The sequence below is a fragment of the Chiroxiphia lanceolata genome, chromosome 9, assembly GCF_009829145.1.
Source record: "Chiroxiphia lanceolata isolate bChiLan1 chromosome 9, bChiLan1.pri, whole genome shotgun sequence".
NCBI lineage: Eukaryota > Metazoa > Chordata > Aves > Passeriformes > Pipridae > Chiroxiphia > Chiroxiphia lanceolata.
The window spans coordinates 18662137-18676400 of NC_045645.1; the positions used below are offsets into that span (position 1 = coordinate 18662137).

General features: G+C 40.2%; 1 protein-coding gene across 1 annotated transcript in view; it reads right to left on the reverse strand.

The window, feature by feature from the left end:
- DPYD (dihydropyrimidine dehydrogenase) overlaps nt 1-13910 on the reverse strand; it is a 338464-nt gene extending 324554 nt beyond the window's left edge. Inside the window, 1 exon segment of the mRNA XM_032695866.1 lies at nt 13784-13910. Within this exon segment, the coding sequence (XP_032551757.1) occupies nt 13784-13822 (39 nt within the window). The 5' untranslated portion in view covers nt 13823-13910.
- Nucleotides 13911-14264: the final 354 nt, after the last annotated feature.

Sequence of the window (14264 nt, forward strand, 5' to 3'; positions counted from 1 at the left end):
TCTTGTAAATTTACTCAAAGTTGATTTCACTATTATGTATTCATTTTGTTGTCTAAAATATTACTTAATTTACCATAGAAGGTTTTAATTTGGTGCAGCTATCCTTCTCCACATACAGTTAACATTTTAATATTTTTTCTCTCTAATTGGACAGTTTTTAACCATCCAACCAATTGGCTAAGTACAAAAAAAAAAACCAAGAGCAACTCCTGTCACAGTCTTCATGAATGCTGTTACATTAGGAGCAAGTGCATGCATGGTCTCCACAGTCTGTGAAACCCACTATGCCCAAAGTTACCTTTTTTCATCTTCCTAACAAAAATATATTCCTTCTTTATAAATCAAAACGTAAAGCTTCAGAAAATATTAGGCTTGTATCACAGGCATAACAGTAGTTTCTGGTTTTCTCACTATAAAACTTATCCATGTCTCGACTGCTTGCACATCAAATTGTTCTGTTACATGAGGAATACATATGCCATTTGGTACTGCTCATTCACACAGAGAGTCATTTAACAAAAGGATTACAGCAAAAAGGATCCTTATCATATACATACATTTACACCTCACTTCTATTTTTCTACAAGACAAAAAGACTGAAAAAGAAAGCAAGCTCAGTTGGCCTTTGAAAATAAACTTAACATCAAAACCAAAAATAGGCCACTGTAACCCCATAACTGAACCTCCCAACTGGACCCTCAATTGCGGGTGTTTGCTTAACCAAAATCCAAACTTGCATTAGAGACATGTCAGCTCATGACAGGTGAACACTCTACTAAATTTTGATCACAAGAGAGAAATCAGCAAAGTTACTACTGCCTAAGTTTAATCACTGGCAAAATCAGCAGAACTAATTTTAGCTAAGCAAAGCAATGTTCTGAGAACTTCATTAAAAGGTGATTTGCAAAGTCCAATAAATGAACTTGAAATTCAAGGATGATTGTGACAATATACATCCAAAAGATCTGGTACATTCAGTGCTTGAAATACGTGTGAACATCTGTATTTGTTCCAAGAACATGCCAACTATCTATCAGCACTGACATTCTAAATCTGTTGCAACATGAAGAAGTAAGAAGTAAACTTTCCTTTGTGCAACTAGTGTCCAAACTTCTACAAAAATTTCAGTAGCAACTGTTAAATACTTTGGTAAAATACAAAACTGGCAATGGAACTACTGATTTTCTAGTAATTTTGTGTATACATCAGATCATTCTAATCAAAAGGGAAAAAATAATCAGCATCTAGAAGTAAAACAGAAATGTGAAGGACTTGTTAATTGTACACTATAAACAATAATGGTTTGATATGTGAAGTCACATTTTAAAATATAATTAAATGCCTGATAATTGGGGGGGGAGGAAGAAAAAGAAAACTCACAGCCAATTTTCAAGCAATAACATTTGACAGTCCATGCAAGTAAGGCAAGAGGAAACTGTTGCCAGTTTCCCCTTTTCCTTTTAAAACATCTTTGTCTTTTTTTGCAGAAGCACACAGTGATGTTAACACTTTTAAGCAAAGAAACGTGATATTCTGTAAATACATGGGGAATCACATGCATTATAGATGACAATGGAACATAAATTGACAACAGGAAATACAAAGGGATTCCTTGGAGTTCTTCACTCTTAAAATTTTGATTTTTAAATCTTATTGACATTAAATACTGATGAAAGTGTGGAATGGAGGCAGAGGCGATAATCAGATTAGGCTTCCCAGTCTAAAAACATGCCAGTAAACATTTGGATTCTGATCTGTCATACTTTGTCCCTTGCTTATACCAGAAAACTTATTTTTAAAATACTTTATAAAAGGTGTTGTATGTAGTAGCATTATTTTCCAACTCTTTTACTTATTAAGCAAAATTGCATCTCTGCTGTGAGTCCTCTAAACAGGGAAGAACTAGTATTTTTATCATTTCTAAAGTTTTCTAAAATCATAGTGAAGTATTTCTCCTGTAAAAATACTGTAATGATTCTGAAGATGTGGATTTCAAGCATGAAAATTAAAGTATTGGACTTTTAAAAAAATACAATTTCCATCTTGATGACAGGTCAAAGCTTTCTTTCCTAGACTACAAGACCACAAAGTTGTCATTCAATTAGGACTGAAATATGAACAAACACTTGTCTCAGATCAGCATCCCTTTGTTTGTGGTTTGGTACGAGCAGGAACACATACTGCAGAGTAACAGAAGTAACATTATTCAGAAACGATGCAAAGGAAGAGTATCCAGGTAACTGTTCCATAAGTGCTTTAATTATTTTCCTGCTCTTCAGAGTAGGATGGTTTCAGAAATGTGGATTTAGTCTATACCTCATAGAATGGTCTGGGTTGGAAGGGACATTAAAGACCATCTTGTTCCAACCCCCTGCCATGGGCAGGGACACCTTCCACTAGACCAGGTTGCTCAGAGCCCCATCCAACCTGGTCTTTAACACTTCAAGGGATGGGGCATCCACAACTTCTCTGGGAAACCTGTTCCAGTGCCTCACCACCCTCACAGTACAGAATTTCTTCCTAATATCTGGTCTAAACCTACCCTCTTTCACTTTAAAGCAAACCCCCCTTGTCCTACCCCTACATGCCCTTGTAAAAATAAGCCCCTCTCCAGCTTTCTTGTAGGCCCCCTTTAAGTACCAGAAAGCTGCTTTAAGGTCTCTCCTGAGCCTTCTGTTCTGAACAATCTCAACTCCCTCAGCCCGTCTTCATAGGAAAGGTCCTCCAGCCCTCTTATCATTTTTCTGGCTCTCCCCTGGACTCACTTTAACAGGAACACATCCTTTTTATGTTGGGGACCCCAGAGCTGGATGCAGTACTCCAGTGGTGTCTCACAAGGGCAGAGTAGAGCAGGAGAATCCCCTCCTTTGACCTGCTGGCCATGCTTCTTTGGATGCAGCCCAGGATATGGTTGGCTTTCTGGGCTGCAGGCACACATTGCCAAGTCATGTTGAGCCTCCCACTTGACTTTAGGTCAGCTCTTCTTTTAGCTATTGTTTGCTCCCTTTTCCTGAGCAAAGGCCTACCTTCACAGACAGATGAGTTTTGTAAGCAAGGAGGGTGATTAACACCAGAAGTAAAAGTTATATGCCCAATTAAGCTTCTTCTCGCAGCACTCGAGGAAGGGATTCACAGCTGCCAGTATGCCAAGCAGGGCACACTAGCTGAGTGTGACAAAACACCAACCAGACAAGAGGAACACAACCACAACAGTTGTTCTATCACATCCTCCTGGACTTACACATCAACAGGCAGCCTCTCACAGGCGTGCCTCCAGGATGATGGTTCTCAGCCTGAAACACCCTAAGTTTAAACACTTATCTCCATTCAAATGCATGAGTTCCCTAGCTTCCATTTGAAACAGGGAGAAAGAGGGGGAAGCCATCACAAGTAATTACAAGAACAAACATTTTGTATAACAGTCTAATTGTTACTGGAGTCACCCTGGAACAAGAATACCTTCATCCCCATGTTCCTGCCTTGCACTGCACAGGATGGATGGTAAACCTGGATGAAATTCTACTGATTAGCTCTTCAGCTAAGATGATAAAAGTGAATCAGAGAACAGACATGATAAAAACACTGCTACAGCACTAAAAGAGTTTTGACCCAACTCTCAAGCCTGCTTCTGTACTTTTGACGAAGGGCTCATTAATAAGGTGCACAGAGAACATTACGCTGGGAGTTAAAAACTATCTAACTTTTGAGCTAAATACTTCTTAGTGTTCCTAAATTAATTCATCTTATCTCCTCACCTGGTGCCAGGATTTAGCAGCATGCAAGCTACTCTGCTTTACTTAAGAAGCAGTTCTTATTCTACGGTCTTCTGGAAACTATTTCTTATCATATCCTATCCTAACTAAAGAGAACTGGCCCTTCAGCAGTCAATAGTATTGGTTACTGCTGACATTTTAGTCCGACTGTAGATATTTTGAGAAGAGACAATATTTTTATTTTTTTCTGTTCTGTATTCATTTCATTTCTCCATTTTATCACCAGCATCCTAGAACAGCTTCTGTTGTGGTTATCTTGTTTGCTTTTTTTTTCCATCACAATTATTTGTCACTTTCTCACTTCCATCTGTTTTGAAAGCTATGTTTGAGCTAACTAAAATCTTCTAAATTTTGCATTTTCAATTGGAGCTGAAAAAAGGGCAATATCAAACACAGCTTTAAAATGGAAGCAGAATAATTCTGGGAACCACCTCTCTTCTCCTATCTTGTGTTCCTGTTATCAGCACACACACACACATCCACACATTCAAGTGCGTGTGTGAATTTGCACAAGCCTGCTTTGTTCCTCTGATTCTGAAGACTGCCAAGATTAGTAGGGTAGTGTACCTTTAGGACTGATGAACAGACTTGTTAAGGCTAAAATCAGCTCTCGTATTCACCTGTAATTATATTCCAAAATATTACACTACACGTGGTATTTTGAGCACACATCCTCACACCAATTATGGATTATAGTCCTAAGAGTTAGTATATAGACCTAACTAGACACACTAAGAAGGACAGCAGGCTTTAATTTCATCAATACTAAACCAAAGGCAAACCTGGTACTCATTCCAATTTTTGAACTGAGCAGTAAATCACTGACTACTTCTTCAATACTGATTTAATTTAGAATTAAGAGTTTTCCTTAATGTGAAGGCTACACCCTATCTCACAAACCTCATTTTTAACCTTAACATGTGACATAATATGAAAACTGCTGACACAAATAATTAACTGCTTTATTATAAATAGAATATTTAAAGTTATTTTTTTAAATGCCTCATAAATCCACATTAAGTCTACTTTATTGATTTCAGAAAAGTTCATTTTATTTCCATAGCGATATTGCATTATCTGAGCACTTAAAAAAAAAAAAAACAAAACACTTTTCTCGGTTTTAACTGTCATTGAAATATCCTTCATTTCAAAGATATCAAGAAATTATCACTATTCACTTTCAATACAAAGCCTCTTACATTTCAGCTGTCATTTTCAAAAAATCATACTGAAAATAGTGTTTCTAAGCAGAGTTCAGTTGCAGTGTAATAAGTAATAATTTCATCAATTAGCAGTATTCAGCATCCACTGAGAGTTCTCTCACTATTATTTTATTCATAGAGTCCTTTGTGGAAGTAGCATACTAAAAAGATCCATTTATCCTTCAAGGTTTTTCATAAATGTGTCATACATCTTAGAAAACAATTGGTTATTATTCTCGCTCAATCTAAATAACTATAATAACTTCCAGGTGTAAAACCTCTCTTTATACTTTCAATCTTCTTTACTCACATTATGGGTCTACGTTCTTAATAACCTATTCTAACACTTCTACCTACATTCACAAATGAATTCTGGAGTTTTGCATGCATGCTAGACATGCCTGGATGGAAGACTAGTCAGCTTATTGTTAAGAGCAGAATGGAGTTGGGTTTCACAGAATGCCCTTCACAATCAAGGCAAAACCAAGCATTTTATAATGAGCAAGATGCTAGTATAGATGTTAACAGTGCAATGGCTGTAGAGGAAAATGCTGTGATTATTAAACTCGGCAATACCTTGCTTTACATATTTTATTCCTCCTTCCTCTAGATCCCTGCACATATTTATCAGCACTTTTCTCCTCACCCAGAAGCACACGTCCTGCCTTCTGTCCTTTCATCTCAAGACTGCAAAGGTCTCCCTTCAGAGCTTAACATTCCTTAATCAACTGACAGGTATGCAATTGGGCAGTAAAAGGTCCTCTCTCAAGACTGGGTAGGCAGTTCCATGCAGACTGTACAGCACAACAAAACAACCCCATCTCAGGAAACAGTAGCCCAATTTTCAGTGATGCATCTCCTACAGCAGCCTGCTCCATTCTCTCCACATTGGTCAAATGTTTCATTGACTGAAGAAACCCTGGCCAGGACAGCTCGTTCCAACAGAAGTTTCAGTTTAAATAAGGCCTCTCAGAGCACAGTTAACAAAATCACAACAAAGAACCAAGGCAATTGTGCAGCAATATATTAATAAATAAACTAAGTACCACAACAACCTATCTGAAAATGGCACAGAGTCCAATCTCCATAATGAGCATAAACCTAATGATATTGCATGTATGACTAACACTTGAAAGAAGAGCATCCTCAGGAAGAACATATTAACTATCATCAAACTTTCAAAGCAGCTTTCAATTTTTCCACCTCATTTCTACAGTCTCAAAGTGGTGTGTACAGGTATATCTATTAAAAAAACAAAACACACCAACAAGACGTGTGAATCAGACAGTTTGGCTGCCTGGACACTTCTCTCCTTAATTACATATATAATTGTTTTTGAACCCGAAATTAAAATGTCAGAATGCACCATGATTGCCTTTAACTGATGACTAACATCCCATCTAAATGGAAATATTTAGATTCATCGCTTAGATACCTTTTTAATTTGCTTCCAAATAGAGTCAGAGGCAAGTATGTCTGCCTTCTCCCATTTGCACTGTTGGTGTCAAGTTGAACTGGAAAGGCCAACCATTTCAATGAACTAAAATAAACGTAATTTTAAGGTCAAGTCACTTGTAACACTTCAGGCAGCAAATGTCATACTCAAAATAAAATTGAACCTCGGCTTAAGCAGAGACGAAAGGTTTGGCATTTCAAGGACTTCATTGTGTTTATCACTTTAAATTTGCAAATAAAATATGGACATCACATATATTAATATTTATCATACTAACAATGTTTTCTGAAACAACACGTATAAATAGTAGAAGAATTATTAAAATCAAAATACTTTTATAGGTGGGCTTACTCTAATTTCAAATGGTGACGTCTCTGCAAGACCTAAAAACACTCAAAATTCCTCATTGGCTTAGGGAGGCATCTATGACCACGGTAAGAACCCAGATGTTTCATAGGAAGGTATCGGCATTTTGACAGAGGAACAAAGTGAAATTGCCAAACTCAGTCAGCAGCATAGGAAAACAAAGCTGTTGAAAAAGCAGGTTGTTTCATTTGTAATTTATGATTTGGATAATATTAAGAAAAACTCCTTTACATATCTTGATCTAAACAGTCCCCAAATGTACTTGCTTTGGTATTTCCTCCTCACTGTGTCTTCTAATTTTCATTGTTACTTTTGTTTTTTTTCTAATCGTATTTTAAAAAGTTTGCCCACTTGAATCCCATGTTCTTTGTCATATGCAACGACAAAAAAAATTGGGTATTTTGTCATGGTCGTAAGAGTTTATGAGCAGAAAACTCAAAGTTAAACCAAAACCCTGTCTGAATCACCTATTGTTTCATAAAAGAATACACCTGGCCAATTTAAAGGCAAAATGTTCTTATTTCTAAGAAACATTATTATGAGAAGAAAACCAGATAATTTAGTTAAATTCTTCCACTTACTTCTTTAGCTGCTTTCTTCCCCAGTCACAATTTGACCTGGATATATCTGACTTTTTTCAAAATTTACGTTTTGAATTATGGCCTTGCATTTGAACTGCATACAGACCAAGAGGACAAAATGCCCCCCAAGATCTGTAGCCAATCTCTGTTAGCGCATTTCACAAACTGATGCTCTGTACATGTAAAGTTGCCAGAGATTTATGCCGTGCTGATCTGCAAGAATTCTGCCCTTTGTAAAAAATGACAGCAAATGAAAAGGAAAAGACTTTGAAAAACATGCCCACACAAACACCACCCTCTGAGCTTCTGATAAGGCATTTATGGCCAAGGGTTTCCTAATCCCAAATGTTTGATTTCTTTGCCAAATCACATACTTGCCGAAGTCATATATAAAGGCACAAATCCTGCTCTTCTCAAAGGCAACAGCACAGGGCAGGGAGCAGAGTGTGTAACACTGTACTGATGAAATAAAAAAGGAATAGAAATCATATGCTAATAAGAGGAGGGAGGTTGCCAGGCAACGAGGGAGGGAGAGAAAGCAGTTTTTGATTTGAACTCTGTGCTGTCAAAGGGTTAGCATAGCCAGAACAAACAGGACATATTCAATCCAGCTTGTCTGCAGCCACTAGGAATTTCAGCTTTTCTCAATATTTTAAATAGAAGTGTGTTCTCAACTCACTGCCAGTTACATTTGTGTTCCCTGGGTCATTTTACTGACACTGGCAAAATGGTATAGAATAGGATGAAAAGTGCAATTTTTAAAAGTGTTAATTTTAAAAGCAGCAGCTTGTGTCTTTGGGTAGCACAAACTGCACCATGCATGCACACTACTGGCTGGTAGACTGGAGAAAGCTAAGCAATCTTGTGTCCAAGTAAACTGCAGTCCATCAGATACAGCCACACCTCTCTGGGATGCACTGAAAATTGTGCAAATTCTGCCCTGCTGCTAAAACTGCCCCCCTTCAAATGCATCTCAAATGACTGCCCTGCACCATTGCACTTGTCATACATGAAGGGCAAAATCCTGCCTTATGGATCTCAGCTTCCTATATAGACATGTAGTGTTACTTTCTTAGATGTAACACTAAGCAGAGGAAAGAATAAAATTCAAGATCGGTCTACAACATAAAATCATCACGAAATCCATTTCTGTAAAAGGAAAATGAATTTCAGTTCCTTCTCGTTTTCAGAGTTGCTCACTGCAGCGACTACTCATAAGTCCCAGCCACGAGAAGAGGTGGGAATAGCAGTTCTTATTTGAAAGATCTTCTTAGAAAAAGAGTAGAATGCTAAGAATGTGGAAAAAGTTGGAAGTTGAACTCATAAGTAACATTGAAACTCAAAGGTTGAAGGAAAATGAAAAGCATGAGTCAATTTTTTTTTCCAACATAATTATTTTGGAGGACTTCACTGAATTTCAGCACTACAACTTTGCAAACTATCAGCAGTGGAGGCAAGACCATACATAACTATTTGAGCATCAACAGGATTTGCACATAAAACATAAAAAGATAAAATGTTTCATACAGAAGACTTTCCTTCCTACTTGCCAGATCAAATTTTAACCTGATGAGTAAATCATATTGTTCAGTCCTCTAAGACAGACATGGTAATTGTGGTCCATAATCTTCCATGAGGTCTTAGCAATCATGCTGTAATTGCTGTTCCACTCAGCTAAGGGTTTACTATAATAAAACCTCTAAAACAATGAAAAGGCTTGAGAAATTCATTAAACAAAAACAGCTAAACAGGAAGCTTTGTTTCCTCACTGATTGTTTGTTAAATGACCCTAGGAAGACACAGCCATCAATCTGGAATAGCCATCTGATCATCACAACAAGCTATAAAGCAATAGCACAAAAACATTCTACATATTAAAGCTTCATTATGGAACTTCAAACAACTAACAGGTATCTACAACAGAAAGAGACACTGTAATAATTGGGGCTTTTAAAAATAAAAGTTTAGCCTAGATCAAATGAAGCTGCTTCAGCTATTTATTCACGTAACTTTTGCCTGACAGTTTTGTGAGCCATGCTGACTAGTAGAATTACCTGATATCTTGCTGAAGGTTTCCTGTGTTTTAACAGTACTTTTTGTTTTTCAATCCCTGCCCTGCATCCCCCTTTTAGCAAAACAAGCTTAGCTCTGCAACATACCTCTCTACCTGCAGTCTTTCACTGTTCTCATCCATTTGATGAGAATTTGAAGGATTAACGTTGCCAAATCAAGTACTTGGAAAATAATGAATGGAAAAACTGTGAAGTGTTGAGTAGAACCTTGAACAACATTACTGAGTATTGATCTCTGCGTGCTGTGTTTTTCTGACTGCATTCTAGTTTTCTCTGCAGTCTCTCTAGTCATCTCATTCAGTGATGTTTGGGTGGTGAGCACTTTATAACTCTTTGCCATCCAGACTACAGCTAGTGAGAGCAGGTCTCCCAGCCTTCATTGGTAAGGGCTTCTTCCAAGCAGAGCAGAGATGCTTTGCCACACTGTCACAAACCTGAAACATTGACAGTAAATTAAAACCCATCCCCCCAACATAACTTAGTGTGAAAAACGGTGTTATCATTCTTACAGGAGGTGGACAGTATGTTGGCACTTCATGGATCTCACCTTCCTTCTGAATCATCTGTTGCATATGTTTAAAATGGAGTTGGGTGTTGATGGATAATTCCCTGTTGGACCAGCAGCTGGGTACCTAGAATGTTGTCACAGCTGTTTCCACCCCAGCACTGATGTCAGAAGTGAGAATAAAGTGAAAGGTGTGAAGAGCTAGAGCCATGTTCTGAAATTGCAATCTGGGAATTGCCTGAGAATTATCAGGGTAAATTTGTGTCACTTTCACTTATAATACAACGAACACTGTCACTATAAACTGTGTCAACCTTTCTTTTCATTTAGCTTCAGACAGTATAGATGGCTCTTAAGTCACATATTTTTATTGTAGAAGTTATAAAATTCATCCCAAGCATCTTTGTTTGGTGTTACTTTAGAAATCTAACATTTGCTGTGCTTTTTATTCACTGTGCTCTTATTTCTGTGCTGGTGTAATCCACAGGTATAAATAAATTGCTATCGCCTATTGTGAACAAAAGCTTTACAAACAACATTAACTTCAGGGTGCAGAGAAATGTTTCTTAAGGACCAGACTGTGCCCACTGGGTCCTTAGTGAGGACACAGGTGGTTCCAGGAGTTCCTCAATGCCTAGTGGAATGCGGAATGAGGTTATAGGCTATTTGAGCAGCTCACTAAGGGTACAGACAACACATCTGAACTCAAAGGACTCACCTGGTTTCAGGATCAGTTAGGGAAATAGAACTTCTCGTGCTTCCTGCTACATGTAAAGGCCACTAGGGAAGTGCTCATAAGCTTCAAGGAAGCCTTATTGTACAACCTGCAGTTTCTATACTGTTTGAAGTAGCAGGTTTGATAGAAGTGATGGTTCTTCATTCCCTGGAATATATACTTAGCAGGTGCTATGCATCATGGACTATGACAGCAAGGTAAGCAAGTTTCACTTGTCAAGTTTATTCTTCTCCCAATTCTTCCTAATTGAAGATTGCAATAGATATAATTACATATGGCTTATACACGATGACAGGAAGGAATCGGGTAAAAACAAAAGGGAAGGTGAAAAAAGGAAGACTTTCTTTCCCAAAGTATCACTGGGAAGTTTACATGAAGTCTGTAAACATTCTCTGGATCTTGCATGTATATTTCACATAGTTTCACATGACAAGTTAGAAAGGGAGTGCTTTCCTCATAATGTAGATCTCAAAAATTCTTACAAAGATTTAGAGAAGTAATAAATAAAAATCCAAGGCAAGTCCTTGTACCATAAATACAAGATAGGTACTTTCACATGTAGCTATTTTTGAACAGGCTTTCTTTTCTTTTGCTTAGAGTATCTGCATCCAAGGAATATTAACAGCACATTTTGACAGGTGACTGTATTCAAAAAAAGGCAGTGTTTGGAGTTTGTGGGGTTGGCAGTAGTTGAGGGGGGGTGGAGTTGGTGTCTTATTTTGGTATTTTGGGAGCTATTTTTGTGGCAGTTGTAGTGTTTAAAAAAATAAATAAATGGAGACCACCAAGTACTTAAATCACAACCCACCCAGTCTCCCACAATATGGAAAGCAGACTTTCAGAACACAATTATCTATATAATTCCTTTATCTTCTTTAGTTAGGCTGAAGCTTCTGGCGAAGCTGAACAAGGGGGACAAGATTCCTCAGAGCTTCCTGGAATTTTTCTTTTGTAAAATAACTTGGAGAACTGGCTGTGATTTTAGCTACTTCTAGCACAGATTCTCAGCTCCTCTTTAATGAATGACATGTTTTTTTATTCAGCCTTAACTATTTATATAAATCATCAAGTAATACCTGGATCGAAGATCATATTTAATATTTTAATTATATGAACTTGAATTTGAAACACTAACCATTGAGATAAGTTTCATTAAATCAGTTGTTCAGTTTTTATACTGTAGCCAAGAAATTGACCAAAACATTCAAGTTGTGCTGCCAGTGCTCATGTTGATAGATAGCTCCCCTCAAAAAACAAATTACTGGGAATATTTACCTACAATGATAGACTTAGCTAACACACACTGTCCCTACTTCAAAGATAAAAATAAAATACATTTTATTGAAAATACTTCCCCCTCTCCCAAAAAAAAAAGTTCTATGCAGGGGAAAAAGAAAAAACCAAACAACACCTCGGAGGACTACAATTAGATTATCAGCAATTACTGATATATTCATCTGAGAGACAAATCATACAATGACTAAATTTATTCGAACAGATGGGGAAAGGACAATACATTTGGTAAGAAGTAGACAGCCTTGATTTTCTTGCTAGTTTAAATGACTGCTGAAAACAAAAATACAGTAAGATGCTGACCAAAGTTTCTATTTGCAACTTCAGAGTAAAGCAAACACTAGCCTTTTCAAAATCCATCAGTCTTCTAAATCATGTAGTACTGCATACTATTACCAATACACAGTCCTATCATAATATTTTTCTTTGAATCTGAGTCATATATCTAGAAATGCAAAACAGTGTAACCCTAGAAATATTTTGCATTAAAAATTTGAGGAAAATACTCAAAAACCTGTACAACTAAAAATCAATCCTTTGTCATAAAAAAATTATCTTCAACCCTTGAAAAATCCCAGATTGGCTGCTCTGAAAAAACTGAGCTGGTAAAATACAGTACTGATTTCATACCACAGTGCCTCTCTAACTACCAGGAAGACTTCTATGATAGTTCGTTCTTCCTGTTCATTCCACTTCTGGACATGAGTCATGGTTTGAGTAGCCGCTCGGTTAGGAAATAGAGTAGGCACAAAAACTCAATATGAGAACTGATGATAAAATTCAGTCACAACTGACCTAGAGGTGTGTTCAAGCTGCTGCTGTGCACATTCAGGTATTATGACTGGGCCCTCAGTGAGCTGCAGCAGCCCACCCTAAACTTAGTACCTTACACTTCAAGGTAAGGTACAAAAAGTTGTGTCAGGCAAGAACAAGACTACCAACTGCAAGTTGGTTTATTCTAGACTCTTCATAAAGAGCTGAAGTTTACAGCCACATGCGAGGTCTTGTGAAGGGTGGGAAAAAGCTACCTTGAAGCCCAACCATATAACCTGGCTAAAATGGGCAGGAGTTCACCACATATTCCACTGCACTAGCAATGGTCAGTCCACCTCGCACCAGGGCAGGCCCCAAACCTACTTCCAAGATCCCAGCCAGACCTGAAGTAAGGAATGTCATACAAAAACATTAAGTGCCACAGGTGCAGCAAGCCACTTGAACCTGCCATCCTTCCATGCAACTCCTTTAGTCCACGGAGACTGGGTGCAGCCCGTGCGCTCAGCTTGGCCCATGGTGGGACAGCAAAGAGCTGCAGTCCTGCACATCTCCGCCGGCCCACAGGCAGCTGCAGGACAGAGAACACCAGCCTGGCAGCCTGAGGCCGCCAGGGGCTCATCAGCTCACGGTCCCCGAGCAGCGCCGCCCCGCAGGAACCCTGCCAGAACCGACTCCACCGGGGAGACGGGGTTCGGCCAGACCCTGCCCTCGACTTCTCTGTAGAGTGAGAGGAGCGGAGAGGAGAGGAGAGGGGAGGTGCCGGGCGCCACCCCCGCACACGCCTCGGCCGGGCGACTGCCGCGCTGCCCGGGGCGAGGAGGCACATGGGCACAGCCGGAGCGCTGCGCCCGGCGCTGTCCCGGCGGCCGTCCCGGCAAGGGCCGCGGCTTCCTGGGCGGCAGGCCAGCCCCGGGGCCCCCAGCGCCGCCAAACTTTGCCGGGCGCTCCTGGCCCGGGCGCCGCCGCCGGGCAGAGCCCCCTCCCCGCTAGCGACAGCCGCACGTCCCGGCAGGGCGAGTGGGTACCTCAATGTCCACCGGGTCCCGGCTCAGCACACGAGCCATGGTGTCCGCACCGTCACCGCCTTCCCCCGGCTCCCCGCAGTCCCGGAGTGGAACGGAGCGGAGCTCGGGAGGAGGCGGAGCCGGCAGCCCGGGCAGCAACGCCCAGGTGGGCGGGCGCGCCCCGCGCCGGGCCGGGGCCGCCCCGCGGGGCAGAACCGCCCGGGGGCAGGGCACAGGTGTGCCGCGGGACCTGCACCGCCCGCGGCGGAACAGCGGGCACCGAGGGGAGGGAAGCCCTGCACGGGGGCCTCAGCACACACTGCCCCGCCCGGAAAGGGCCGGGGTCCGCGCCTCTCGCCGGAGTCCATGTGCCTCTCCCCATCACGGACCACGTGCACACCCGGTCTCCTGCACCTCCTGGAAGGGAAACTGCGCGGAGAGGGCCAAAGATCACCCTGGGAGTTTATCATGACAGTCCCACAGGAGCAGCCTGCACGCTACA